The 14,143-nt window shown below is 48.6% G+C and overlaps 2 protein-coding genes across 8 annotated transcripts in view; one reads left to right on the forward strand and one right to left on the reverse strand.

Moving 5' to 3' along the window:
* Nucleotides 1–9,350, forward strand: part of CUL7 (cullin 7) — a 62,130-nt gene extending 52,780 nt beyond the window's left edge. For 2 of the 4 annotated variants that reach the window (XM_061625466.1, XM_061625467.1), the window contains 6 exons: nt 166–406; nt 575–746; nt 2,009–2,154; nt 6,097–6,205; nt 6,871–7,067; nt 7,157–9,350. In XM_061625466.1, the coding sequence (XP_061481450.1) occupies nt 166–406; nt 575–746; nt 2,009–2,154; nt 6,097–6,205; nt 6,871–7,067; nt 7,157–7,441 (1,150 nt within the window). In that variant the 3' untranslated portion in view covers nt 7,442–9,350. The remainder of the gene's footprint in view (nt 1–165; nt 407–574; nt 747–2,008; nt 2,155–6,096; nt 6,206–6,870; nt 7,068–7,156) is intronic. The other 2 variants (XM_061625468.1, XM_061625469.1) reach the window with 2 other exon arrangements.
* Nucleotides 9,351–10,762: 1,412 nt separating this feature from the next.
* The window catches only part of LOC133383898 (phosphofurin acidic cluster sorting protein 2-like), a 241,831-nt gene continuing 238,450 nt past the window's right edge, over nt 10,763–14,143 (reverse strand). For all 4 annotated transcript variants that reach the window (XM_061625494.1, XM_061625493.1, XM_061625492.1 and 1 more), the window contains one exon: nt 10,763–13,088. In XM_061625494.1, coding sequence (XP_061481478.1) covers nt 12,973–13,088 — 116 coding nt within the window. In that variant the 3' untranslated portion in view covers nt 10,763–12,972. The remainder of the gene's footprint in view (nt 13,089–14,143) is intronic.

Genomic DNA, 14,143 nt, shown 5'->3' on the forward strand with positions numbered 1-14,143 from the left:
GCATCTTCCTGGCGCATCCGTCTGGACGAAGCCACGGAGGCTCCCAGTTTCTTCTTTCTGTGGCTCTGGCTCTTGCACTGGGATCTCCAGGAGGGTCCGTGGGAGTGAGCTGCGGCTGATGGGGTTGCCCCGCCCTCCTCCTCTCTGACCCCCTTGCTTCTCCAGGTACTACTTGGGAGACCGGCTCCTGTCCCAGGGCAAGACGTGGCTGGAGTGCGCCGTGGTGGAGCACATTGGGCTCTGCTTCCCCAACCGCTTCCCGCAGCAGATGCTGAAGAACCTGAGCGAGCTGGAGGAGCAGCAGCAGCAGTTTCACCTCTTCCAGCTGCAGCAGCTTGACAAGCATCTGCTTGAACTCGATCAGGATGGGAAATGCGAGGAGGAGGAGGAGGAGGAGGGAGGAGCGGTGAGTGGGGAGGAGGGGCCCAGAGGCCCAGATCGCCGTCTCCATGGTCCCAAGGGGTCCTCTGCAGCCAAGGCCTGTTCACCGTCTCGGGCCTGCTCTTCCCAGTTGACGCTGCCTGGGGACCTCCTGTCGTCCTCCACAGCCCCAACCCTTCTCTTTTTCTCCCAGATGGCGGAGGAGCAGCCGTTCTCTCAGGAGGAAGAGGCAGAGGTGAAGGTGCTGGCCTTGTCTCCGCGCTGCTGGACCATCTCCCCACTCTGCTACCTGGAGGAGCCGGCCACTTTTTTCCCAGCATCCCTCAGTCAGCACCTGAGCAAGTTTGCTGACTTTTACACCCAGAGTGAGTGTCGGGCTGTCCTTAAGCCCAAATTGGGCAGGGTGGGGATGGTCCCTGAACGTCTCCCTCCCTCCCTCCAGCTCAGTTGCTGATAGCAGATCAGTACCACTTTACTCAAGACTCTGAAATGGGGAAGTGTCTAAAAACCTAGAAATGAGCAGCATCAAGCCTTCTATAAAGGAAATTATCCAATATTTCAAGGAGAGTTCTGAGTCTCGAGGCCAGAGTTTCAGAGAGGCAGTGTTAAATGGGTCATCATCTTGGGGAGAAGTAGGATTTAAGGCACACGCGATTAGACAGTCAGAAAACCAAGCCTCGTGTTTTGTTCATGCTGATCCAACCCAGGACTGTGAAATCCTGTTGGCGAGCAGAGAAAGAGCCGCCTTACTGAGGGGCTGGGAGTTAGCAATGAGCCTCTTTGCCCTCTTGAGAAGAGGGGGGGATGTGGAGTGGGAGGTGCCCGGTTCTTACGGAATGAAACTTAACATGGGGCTCCCCAGGTGGTGTTGGACTACATCTCCCATCATCCCTGGCCATTGGCCGTGCTGTCTGGGGCTGATGAGAGTTGGAGCCCAACAGATAGCTGGAAGGCACCAGGCTCCCCATCCCTGATTTAAGAGAACAAGTGAAATAGTGTCAGAGGTCAGGATTGTTTGCCTCCTACTGCCAGTGGCCCATTTCAGAAAGGAAGAGAAGGAAGAGATTGATTTCTTATATTTTTACTCCATCTTTCGGCCAGTGATCCTGAGGAGAGCTTTGATGCAACTGCAGCTGCTAACCAGTCGCACTTAGGAGCTTACCAAGGGCGTTTCTAGGCACTTAGAAGGCTGTGGGCATAGGCCTGTGACACAACATTTGCATATGCTAATTTATGCATATGGCTGGTGGCTGGGTGGGGGTGTCTCCCCAGCAGTGTGCTCGGCAGTGCTCCCAGCCACCTTGCAAGCCAAGGAAGAAAATGAATTTTACAAGCAAGGAGGGAAAGGGTCAGGAAGTCTGGGGCTCGGATCCCCTGGGCTGCGCCTTTAACAACGCCCCTGGATTGTATGCCACTTGGAGTTGCAGGCTCAAGAAACCCATTGGGCCAGTTGCGGGGAATCCTTGGCCTTCCAGATGTTGCTGAACTACAACTCCCATCATTTCTGGCGATTGCTGTGTTGGGAGTTTTAGTTCATCCACATCTTGAGGGCCAAAGGTTCCCCATCCCTGCTGTAGGCAGTCTTGCCGCTGTATTTCTCCATGATGGACCCCTTCCTCTCTCACAGGTCAGAGCCGCTTTGGGCTGGAGCACACCAAGCCGCGACGTTTGCAGTGGACGTGGCTGGGCCACGCAGAGCTTGAGTACCAGGGCTGCCTCCTGCACGTTTCCACCCTGCAGATGTACATCCTCCTCTGCTTCAACAGTGCTGAGGTCTGAAGCTCCCTTGAGTCCCACTTGTTTGCTGCCAGCGTGGCTTTCTGTGACTGATAGGATGGAGTATGTTCTCTTAAAACGGGTTGCCAACGTGGCACCTGTGGGCACACATGTTCTCAGTGCCCACAGGGTCCCCATTCCCTCCCCTTTATTGTAGCCAACAGAATAGTTGTGTGGCATGTTCGGTTGTGGCGTGTGTCTGGTGCCCGTTACAATTTGTCTGGTTTGCAAATGTGCTCACAGGACCAAAAAAGGTGGGCATTCCCCATCTTAAAACACCCACCACCAAGGATTGGCTGTGCATTGGGGCACAAACCCATCTTGTGAGGGCGGATGAGTTCTTGTAGGGGCAACTGCTGTCGTGTGTAACTATGTTTTGCCTGCCATATTTCTGCTGAACTTGCAATGTCTTCTCGGGGAATTTGAAACTCCCCCTCCCCACATCGGCAGAAACGAGAGGATGGTGTTGATTCAGTGACTCCCCACTGTGTTAATTTTAGCCAAAGAGTTTGCACACTTTTTCCCTGGGAGCAAGCACTCTGCCAATTACTCACTGCCCTCCATTTACTGAAAGTTTAATCGATTATACTCCCGTCCTTGAAGGAGACACTAATGGAATGGAGAAAACCAGTGGGATACGGTTATCCCTGGATATAAACTATATCGGAAGGACAGGGAAGGACGTATTGGTGGCGGAGTCGCTCTATACGTGAAAGAAGGCATTGAATCCAGCAAGCTCGAAACCCCAAAAGAGGCAGACTCCTCCACAGAATCGTTGTGGGTGGTGATACCGTGCCCCAGGAGGGACTTAATACTGGGAACGATCTATTGTCCCCCTGATCAAAATGCTCAGGGAGACCTTGAGATGAGATATGAAATTGAGGAAGCATCCAAACTAGGAAATGTGGTAGTAATGGGTGACTTCAACTACCCGGACATAGACTGGCTGCATATGTGTTCCAGTCATGACAAAGAAGCAAAGTTTCTAGATATTCTAAATGACTATTCCCTAGATCAGTTGGTCATGGAACCGACCAGAGGGACGGCAACCCTGGACTTAATCCTCAGTGGGGACCAGGACCTGGTGCGAGATGTAAGTGTTGTTGAACCGATTGGGAGCAGTGACCACAGTGCTATTAAATTAAACATACATGTAACTGGCCAATTGCCAAGAAAATCCAACACTGTCACATTTGACTTCAAAAGAGGAAACTTCACAAAAATGAGGGGATTGGTAAAAAGAAAGCTGAAAAACAAAGTCCAGAGGGTCACATCACTCGAAAATGCTTGGAAGTTGTTTAAAAACACTATATTAGAAGCTCAACTGGAGTGCATACCGCAGATCAGAAAAGGTACCGCCAGGGCCAAGAAGATGCCAGCATGGTTAACGAGCAAAGTCAAGGAAGCTCTTAGAGGCAAAAAGTCTTCCTTCAGAGAATGGAAGTCTTGTCCAAATGAAGAAAATAAAAAAGAACACAAACTCTGGCAAAAGAAATGCAAGAAGACAATAAGGGATGCTAAAAAAGAATTTGAGGAGCACATTGCTAAGAACATAAAAACCAACAACAAAAAAATCTATAAATACATTCAAAGCAGGAGACCAACTAGGGAGACAATTGGACCCTTGGATGATAAGGGAGTCAAAGGTGTACTAAAGAACGATAAGGAGATTGCAGAGAAGCTAAATGAATTCTTTGCATCTGTCTTCACAGTGGAAGATATAGGGCAGATCCCTGAACCTGAACTAACATTTGCAGGAAGGGATTCTGAGGAACTAAGACAAATAGTGGTAACGAGAGAGGAAGTTCTAAGCTTAATCGACAATATAAAAACTGACAAATCACCGGGCCCGGATGGCATCCACCCGAGAGTTTTCAAAGAACTCAAAGGTGAAATTGCTGATCTGCTAACTAAAATATGTAACTTGTCCCTCGGGTCCTCCTCCGTGCCTGAGGACTGGAAAGTGGCAAATGTAACGCCAATCTTCAAAAAGGGATCCAGAGGGGATCCCGGAAATTACAGGCCAGTTAGCTTAACTTCTGTCCCTGGAAAACTGGTAGAAAGTATTATTAAAGCTAGATTAACTAAGCACATAGAAGAACAAGCCTTGCTGAAGCAGAGCCAGCATGGCTTCTGCAAGGGAAAGTCCTGTCTCAGTAACCTATTAGAATTCTTTGAGAGTGTCAACAAGCATATAGATAGAGGTGATCCGGTGGACAAGACTTCCATTTTTTGAAGGAAGACTTTTTGCCTCTAAGAGCTTCCTTGACTTTGCTCGTTAACCATGCTGGCATCTTCTTGGCCCTGGCGGTACCTTTTCTGATCTGCGGTATGCACTCCAGTTGAGCTTCTAATATAGTGTTTTTAAACAACTTCCAAGCATTTTCGAGTGATGTGACCCTCTGGACTTTGTTTTTCAGCTTTCTTTTTACCAATCCCCTCATTTTTGTGAAGTTTCCTCTTTTGAAGTCAAATGTGACCGTGTTGGATTTTCTTGGCAATTGGCCAGTTACATGTATGTTTAATTTAATAGCACTGTGGTCACTGCTCCCAATCGGTTCAACAACACTTACATCTCGCACCAGGTCCCGGTCCCCACTGAGGATTAAGTCCAGGGTTGCCGTCCCTCTGGTCGGTTCCATGACCAACTGGTCTAGGGAATAGTCATTTAGAATATCTAGAAACTTTGCTTCTTTGTTATGACTGGAACACATATGCAGCCAGTCTATGTCCGGGTAGTTGAAGTCACCCATTACTACCACATTTCCTAGTTTTGGTATTCCGGTATTGGGACCTGTACTTTTCAACTTGTTCATTAATGACCTAGAATTAGGAGTGAGCAGTGAAGTGGCCAAGTTTGCTGACGACACTAAATTGTTCAGGGTTGTTAAAACAAAAAGGGATTGCGAAGAGCTCCAAAAAGACCTCTCCAAACTGAGTGAATGGGCAGAAAAATGGCAAATGCAATTCAATATAAACAAGTGTAAAATTATGCATATTGGAGCAAAAAATCTGAATTTCACATATACGCTCATGGGGTCTGAACTGGCGGTGACCGACCAGGAGAGAGACCTCGGGGTTGTAGTGGACAGCACGATGAAAATGTCGACCCAGTGTGCGGCAGCTGTGAAAAAGGCAAATTCCATGCTAGCGATAATTAGGAAAGGTATTGAAAATAAAACAGCCGATATCATAATGCTGTTGTATAAATCTATGGTGCGGCCGCATTTGGAATACTGTGTACAGTTCTGGTCGCCTCATCTCAAAAAGGATATTCTAGAGTTGGAAAAGGTTCAGAAGAGGGCAACCAGAATGATCAAGGGGATGGAGCGACTCCCTTACGAGGAAAGGTTGCAGCATTTGGGGCTTTTTAGTTTAGAGAAAAGGCGGGTCAGAGGAGACATGATAGAAGTGTATAAAATTATGCATGGCATTGAGAAAGTGGATAGAGAAAAGTTCTTCTCCCTCTCTCATAATACTAGAACTCGTGGACATTCAAAGAAGCTGAATGTTGGAAGATTCAGGACAGACAAAAGGAAGTACTTCTTTACTCAGCACATAGTTAAACTATGGAATTTGCTCCCACAAGATGCAGTAATGGGCACCAGCTTGGACGGCTTTAAAAGAAGATTAGACAAATTCATGGAGGACAGGGCTATCAATGGCTACTAGCCATGATGGCTGTGCTGTGCCACCCTAGTCAGAGGAAGCATGCTTCTGAAAACCAGTTGCCGGAAGCCTCAGGAGGGGAGAGTGTTCTTGCACTCGGGTCCTGCTTGCGGGCTTCCCCCAGGCACCTGGTTGGCCACTGTGAGAACAGGATGCTGGACTAGATGGGCCACTGGCCTGATGCAGCAGGCTCTTCTTATGTTCTTAACTCACCCCACTCCATCAACATGAATCCCTCTGAGTCCATTTTCTTTTCCCTATTGGTCTTAGGAGGTTTCTATGGAGACACTCTTTCAAGTCACAGGTCTCTCCCCCGACCTCTTCAGTCACGCGTTGAAACCTCTGACAAAGGAGAATGGGATCCTGACCTGGAGTCAGAGTAAGTATGACCTCCGAGTAGGGGATCCCTGAACCGTTTTTCCCTGTGATGTAGGTAGGATTCTGGCTCCTACCTGCTTCTGTGAGGAATTTGCTTTCTGAAGTCCTTCCAAAAACTAGAGCTGAGGAGAGTTTTCCCAGCTAGGCCTCAAAAAAGGCAGCCTGCCCTGGAAATCTAAGAAGCCAGTGTGAAGTCCCTATGTCAGGAGTAGCCAGGTAGAAAATGGAAATGGACTGCCTTCAAGTCGATTCCGACTTATGGCGACCCTATGAATAGCGTTTTCATGGTAAGTGGTATTCAAAGGGGATTTACCATTGCCTTCCTCTGAGGCTGAGAGGCAGTGACTGGCGAAGGTCACCCAGTGAGCTTCATGGCTCTGTGGGGTTCAAACCCTGGTCTCCCAGGTTGTAGTCCAACACCTTAACCACTACACCACACTGTAGTGATGTACACTAGAGGGCACCACTAATCTGTTGAAATTAATGGATCCAAATGTCAATGGATGTACTCTGAGGAGGACTAGCACTGCATGCAGGCCTACGGTTCCCATCAGCGCCAGCCCACAAAGCCACTGATCAAGCATGATGGGAGTTGAAGTTCACAACATTTGGAGGGGACAGCATTGGCAACTTTGGCAACTCCTGCCCTAAGTCTTTTTGTCCTAGGTTTCTTGAGACTGAATGATGCGAGACTAGCCCAGATGCCCGGCCAGCGCCTGCAGCTGTTGCCCAAGCAGACATATCTGAATGTGGAAGAGAATGACGGCAGTGCTCTGGAGAGGAAGAGGAACATCATCTGCTGCCTCCTTATCCAGATCCTGAAAGAAGAGAAAGAGATACACATTGACAACCTCGTGTTCAGGGTATGGAATGCAGGAAACTGGCCTTGTATGTAGCACAGTCCAACTGGTAGGCTCAGCAGGGACTAATTTACTCTTCCTTCCTTTCCCAGGTGATTGATGCCTGCCGGAAACTGGAACGTGGCTCAGCTCCGATGTTCTCGAGGTTCTACTGCAGCAGTGCTGATGTCCTGTCCTGTGTGCTGAACCTGCTAAACCAGGGTGCCATCCGGCGCAAGGAAGACCACCCGCAGCTCCTGCAGTGTGTTTCCATGGAGAGCTCCACCCCGGCAGTGCCAAGGAACCAACCTCATCTAACATTTCAGACTGTTCAGATAAAAAAAGCACCTACTGTGCCCTGCCCAGGAAAGAGACAAACGTTCTCTACATTTAGGTAGAACTGGCTGCTTGCCTGAATACGTGGCTGTCCAGGATGCTGCTTTTCTGGGTGGGATTGAGAGGGCTGCTCTTCCAAGGCACTGGTTTACGCAAGCACAGCCATGGAGATCTTGCTCCATGGGTGGCTCTAACTTTTCCTACAGGTTGGCAAGGTTTAATTTTAGCAAGGAGAAAAAGGTGGTCCAATAACACCGTGGGCTTCACGAGGCATTGCCATCTCCTTGCTGTGAAGCAAAACTAGCCATGTTGCCAGAAGTGGCCGTCTCCAGAAGGTGGATATTTTATTCATACCAACTGGCTCCTATTTCCACTGCTTGGCTGTAGAGTGTCTGCCTGCCATAAACCTCCTGGGCTAGACACCAAGTTATCTTGTGCCAGAGAATGCAAAAAAGGCTGGTTGGTAAGCAGCTACAGCCTTTCCTGAATGGCCAGAGTAGCTTGTGCCTCTGAAACCCAGGCAACTCACAAAACCTCTTTTCCATAATATAGGCTTGCCTTATTTCCCTGAATTGCCATGCAAACATGGCAGGCTCTCCTGTTGTCTGATCAATGGCTTGGTTCCCTCCCCTTCCCCAGGAACATGAGCTTTTTGATAAATGCCTCTGGCCCTAGGGGAGGAGCGTCTCCCTTCTATTTGCATGTTCCTCCAACTGCTGGGCAAGGGTGGCATCTCACTGAGTTGAAATTTTTTAAGTGGTCAGTCCACTTGTGGTTTTTTTGTAATCCTTCAATTCAAGGGCAGCAAACTTGGTGCCTTCCAGCTGTTGTTGGACTCCCATCAGCCCCAGTCCACATAGCCAAAGGTTCAGGGAGGATGAGTACTGTTGTCCAGCAACATCTCCAACACACCATGTTGGCTGCTTATGCTCTAATTTTGTTAATACATCCCTTCAATCCTGTCAAATAGGAGAGCCTCCTTACCTCTGTTGCCATCAACTTAGCCTTCCCCTTTTGTGTGTGTAGGGAGCTAGCCGGTGTATTTACAGGTAGCCTCTCACATGCCAGACTAATGAGCGCCATTTGGCAGAGACTGGATGGCTGAGGCTGCAAACCAGAGTGAATGACCAGCATTTTCCCCTTTAGCAATCAGACCTTGACAGGTGTTGAAACTGCAGCCAATGATAAGACCAGCCTAGAGGCACTCAATGCAGACTGTGGTACAGTACAGTAGCTGCTTTTGTCTCTGCTTTCTTTAATTCTAAAAATGAGAAATAGAAAGTTTGTAGTCTCTTGAAATACCTGAAGCTTGTGAGCTAGTTTGTGTACATAACAAGTGCACATGATATGTGTATTATCGATAATGTCCACTGTGCTGCGAGGGGGGGGGTTCTATGGGGAGTTATCGATCTCACCAGGGGAAGGGACGGTTGGAGTAGCTCACTTCTATTTTTAACACCTTACGGCAGTAGCCAAGCTCTGCCCCTTAGTTTCTTGATATGGCTTGTGCTAGAGAAGGGGTGGGACCAATGGCCTTTTGAGCCTTTGTTGGCCTCAGCCCTCAGCCCCCATGGTCAATGGTCAGAGATGAGTGGGAGTTGCAGTCCAGCAACATCTGGAGGATCACAGGTTTCCCCATCCCTGTGCCAGAGGTTCAAAAATGAGGGGAAACTTCCCACTCACTAGCACTTCTGCATTCTGCTCTACCTGTAGTTTCTTCCTCTGCTTTTCTGTTGCCTACCTTCAGCGCAACTATCGTCTCCTCTATCAACCAGACTCCCTTCCAAAGAAGTAAAAAAAAAGTCTGCAATCCCATCAACTACTGAAGTCCAAGCAAATAAAAACAAATTAGCTGAGAATGCACAGTGCGGCTTCCTTGCACTACTGTGTATAAAGTGGTACAAGATTAGCATGAATCAAGTGAGTTTCTGTGTTAAGCAGCTGAACTCCGGTGGTGTGTTGTTGTGTCAAAATGAACTTGGACTTTCCAGCCACAGAGCTGGTGCCTAGATTGATGACCGTCTGTCTAGCAACTACCTGACAAGTCCTAAACTGTAGCATGACAAGGAAAGAAGACAATTAAGTTCACTGTCCTAATGGAAATCCTGAGGCAGCTCCAGCATTGTAGTCTTCTGGTGTCACATTGTAGTAGCTTTGCCTTTATTCAGTGGAAACCTCTGGGGCTAGCAACCCCAACTCCACAACTAGCAGGTAAATTGGAATTGGAAGCAGAGGATTATGTCATCAGTTATGCACAAGTATGCACAGCTGGACAGCCACCTCCTAGGCATGCTTTAACTTTGATTCCTGTGTTGAGCAGGGGTTAGACTTGATGGCCTTAGAGGCCCCTTCCAACTCTTCTAGTCTATGATTTTAAGTTACTTGGACAAGCATTTCGTCCATGCTTACGGACCCATTTCTTTTCACACACTTCTGTAAGTCAAGCATTTCAGCAGGCACTACAGGGCATGCAAAAGAGAGAAGTACCATTATTTAGACAGCCAGAGAGAAGCTACAAGAGTTTATGCTGTCTGGCCTGAATTTCTTTGGCAGTCAAATGTCAATTGCTTAGGGACAGTTGGATCTGTAGCAGCCAACAAAGCGGCTTCTGGAGGCAAATCCCACCCACACTACACCTTTTCTCCTTGAGAGCAGGATGTTGTTAGATGCAACCTAAGTCAGTGCAGAATGGGGTCAGGTTTAGTAGGAGCCAGGAGGTTCTGCAAGTGGTGGAACTGTAGACCATACACAACTTTGCCCCAAAGCTTGGATGTATGTTGGCATGCTTCTGCTTAAAGTCTGTGCAACAGAAGTGTAAGCTACCAGAAAGTGGTTTTCATTGCCCGTCCCCTGCCTCGGACACCAAATGACAGAATGCACTGCGTAGATCTGAACAGGGAACCCTCTGGCAATTTGGGTGATGCAGTCCACCGTAGTCAAAATCCAGATAGCTTTAAAAAATTCAGAGAATAGAAGAAGGTAAAGAAGGTAGGAACAATTCGTCTTCTGACGAGCTGCATGAGCAAGACAAATGTTCTACTGTATTAACATTCGTACTTCAGGGATACCTGCTTAGACACAGCACTTGGGATCTGAGGAGCTGCTCTACTCTCATGTAAGAGGCTTGCAGGGGCCTGCTGCATTGTTTATTTACATTTTCTCAAAACTGATTTCTCCACAACAGCTTTTGAAATCCATTCCATTCTGAAAGCAGTTCGCGTGGGGGAAAGGCTGGCATTTTAAGAAAAAGCCAATCCAAATGGCCCCTTGAGCTCTTGGAAATAGTTCATACAGTCCTCGGATGGCAGTCTTTTCCCGCTGCTAAAATACAAATGAGCCAAAATACCACACAGGCTCCCAAATCAATCCAAACCACTCTTCAGTCACAATGGTACCAGCATTAATTTATTAAAATTAATCCAGAAAGCAACCTTACATTAACAAAAATAGAATCTTGTAAAAAATGGGGTTAACCCGCCCTCCCTGCTCTCCTAACCATGAGCAGCTGCGTCCGCCGGGCAGGCGCAATACCACAGTTTAGGTCTCTTGAGTTCGGTAGGATACACTTTGCAAGGCAGGGGAGGTTGGTTTGGCAGTTCTAGTGACGACAAGCTCCAGGAAGGGAAGAGGCCCTGGCCTTGGAGCCTGCTTGGTTTTGAGGGGAAGGGAAGGGAAAGGGGACACTGGTGGATCTTGCCAGGGAGGAGGACAAAGAGGCACACATAGCTGCCACAGGAAGGCTGCCCTTACAACACCTTTGTTGCAATTGCTGGCTCTCTCGTTCTGGCTCCCTTGTTCAATTTTAAGTGGGTGTTTGTGTGTGCGGACGTGTGTGTTGCAAAAGGAAATTCTTCCTGTTACATCAACCTCCCCACAGTAATTGCAAGAGACCAATCCCCACGGTGCTGCAAAGGTGCAACTTGACCCGACTTGTGGATCTAAGGGCTGCCCTGTAGGGCTTGCCTAGAGAACCCTTGCTTGTACTGGCTACAAATGGAGTGTATGACTCCAGCACAAGGGAGTACCTTGGCCAGAGTCTTAACCAGGGCACAGGCCACCTCCAGGGGCCTCTCCCCTGCCCCAGCAACACTTGCGTGAGCAGTTGCTCTCTCTGCTACCTTGCCTACACAGCAGGGCCCAGCAGCGTGGCACAGGTAAACAAATCATGCAAAGTTAACACATAGCTCTAAAGTACATCCAGTGAGAAGAGAGCTTTGCCCTACCCACCCTCAGATCCATTTTTTTATCCCACTTTCTCTGTACGCCCCTGTAAAAGCTGGAACAGATTAGTTAGTGGAGAAGTATCTAGTTTTCCCCCCTCCAACGTCAAACATGCTTTGCTGCTTTTCCTTCCTATTTCGTGGGAACTGCACTCATTTGAATGTCTCTGCCCTTTCCCTTAGAGGTTGGGTTACTGTGCTTTAAAGTGACAAAGAACCAGCCATTCTAGGATTCAAACCCTTTGCTCTGTTACACCAGAACAACCCCACCTGTGGATCTGTAGTGGGTCCTGGAGCCCAATGCTGCCCTAAACCCGGCCACTATGTGCCACCTCCCTATCTTGTGCCCACAGCTGATGAATGGGGAAAACCAGGAAGAACATAACAAATCCAGTCTCTTGCCTTGGGAACCTTTCGAAGCAGGACAGGAACTACACAAAACAGCTCATGCCCCAGGCAGCCCCCCCCCCAAACAGCTCCTGCTGCAGAAATAAGTTGCACCTGCCTTTTTTTTTTTTGCCGTCTCTATACCTTTTGCTTTCTATACTCCAGTCTGCACACATTTTTCAAGGACACGAGAAGTCAAACCAAGTCAGGCCCCCTCCGTGCAGGAGGGACCAAATTTAGGAGAGGCAAGGGAAAGCCACTTCATGTTAAAAACTGACAAGGTACCCAAGATCCCACGAGCCCTCTGTGGCTTCAGAGAGAGGAGGAGGGCCTGCAGAGTGGTGCCTGTGGGCAGAGGTCCAGCTTGCCCAGAATGCTACCCGGGGAGCCTGGCTAAGCAACCCTAGGAGGGCTGCATTGACACACATCCCCCTCCCAAATCCCTACTAGAAAAGTGCAAGGTAGCAGCTCGTCAAAGAGAGCCCACCTTGCCCTTTCTTGCCCAAGCCAGCCAAGACAAGGCAAGGCAGGGAACCGAGTCCCAGCGGCCCCCAAGCTGAACGTCAGTTGGGGAGCTGTCCGAGAGTTCCCTTAAGCCACTGTTATTCCTGACCCCACTTGAACAGAGAAGACTGGCCTGGCATTTGAGTCTCGAGAATTCAGCTTGAGAAGCCGTGTGTGTGTGTGTGTCTTCCTTCCGTTTCCTAAGACCAAAGTTCATGTTAAAACTAAAAGAAAAGAAAAGAAAACTCATGGGTGAGACGTAAAGCAAATTGGGATGCTCCTTGCACAGAATGAACGGAGCCAAAGCGAGCCCTGGCCAGATTGGGGCTCCAGCCCTGGGCCGCCAGGCAGTCCAGTCAGTCAGTCAGTCATCTTCAGCAGAAGCAAGGAGTTGGATCCTCCCTCTCTCTGTTGGATCCTCCCTCTCTCCATTCAGTGTGGCAGAGCCCAAGTCCTTCCCCCAGGCTGCCTCCGTTTTTTAATCACACGCTCTTAGTGTAGCCGAAGATGCCAATCGGAAAATGCTTGACGTGTGTTGGCCACTGTGCAGCCAGCTGGAAAAACTTCACATCATTCCACTCGACGCCATCGATACAAACTGCAAGAGCGAGAGAGAGGGAGCAGAAAGACACTCAGGCCAGGAGCAGCAAAGGGGGTGGAAGCAAGTATTTAGAAGCGGGTCTGACCCTGAGTCACACTGGAGCTTGAAGGGAAGAGCCACATTATGTAAAAGCAGATAGTGGTGGTGATGGTGTTCAAGGTAAGCCAGGCAACTTTGTAGAGGGGGCTGGGGAACTTTTTCTGGCTGGTGGACCAGACTGTTATCTCCCCACCCCTTGGTGGGCCAAACCTGACAGGTGGGCGGGGCTTCCCACATGTCAAGCAGTGATGTCAGGTGATGCTGCACTTTAAAACCCCAGATTGTTGGGACTTCAAAGCACAGCACTGGGTTGCTTGAAAGCCCTTTGGAAGCAGCTTTGCACCTTGCTCCAGGAAGGGGAAGCGGCTTCCATTCAGTGGAAACTGCTTTCTCACAGTGTGGCGCCTTTAAACCTTCCAATTTTGGAAGTTTTACAGGAGCCATACAAAGTGGCTTCTGAAGGGCTTTGTAAACCACCTCACTTGGCTCTTTAAACTACCAATTTCAGAGGTTTAAAGGAGCCATGCGAAGCAGCTTCTAAAACCCCATGCAAGCAGCCCCAGACTGCTCCTTTAAGCCTCCAAAATCGGAGGTTTAAGGACCAATGTGGGGAGGGAGGAGCAGTTTCCATCAGCTGGAAGCATGCCTGGTTCCAGCAAAGGAACAATCAGATTCCCCACCCCTCTTGTAGAGCATTGAAGGATCCACATGGTAAGCTGTGTTCTAGCTAGTGCCCAGGGTTTTTTTTAAGGTTTAGGTGGGCACAAACGGTGGATTTGGAAAAGATTCTGTAAAGTTGGGAAGCTGATAATGTGCAGTTTGAAAAAATGGGGAAGGAGGGAATTAAACTCATTAGGCACATGTGTTTATTAAGCACTTCAATGACAGGCAATATCAGGGACAGCATGTATACAAATTCTATAAGGGTAGAAGGCATTCAATTTCCATACTTAAAACAAATTGTCCAAACCATACTAAAACATCTTTTGGGCTGGAACCTCTCCTTCTTCACC

Source organism: Rhineura floridana, chromosome 4 (genome assembly GCF_030035675.1).
Source record: "Rhineura floridana isolate rRhiFlo1 chromosome 4, rRhiFlo1.hap2, whole genome shotgun sequence".
Classification (NCBI taxonomy): Eukaryota; Metazoa; Chordata; class Lepidosauria; order Squamata; family Rhineuridae; genus Rhineura; species Rhineura floridana.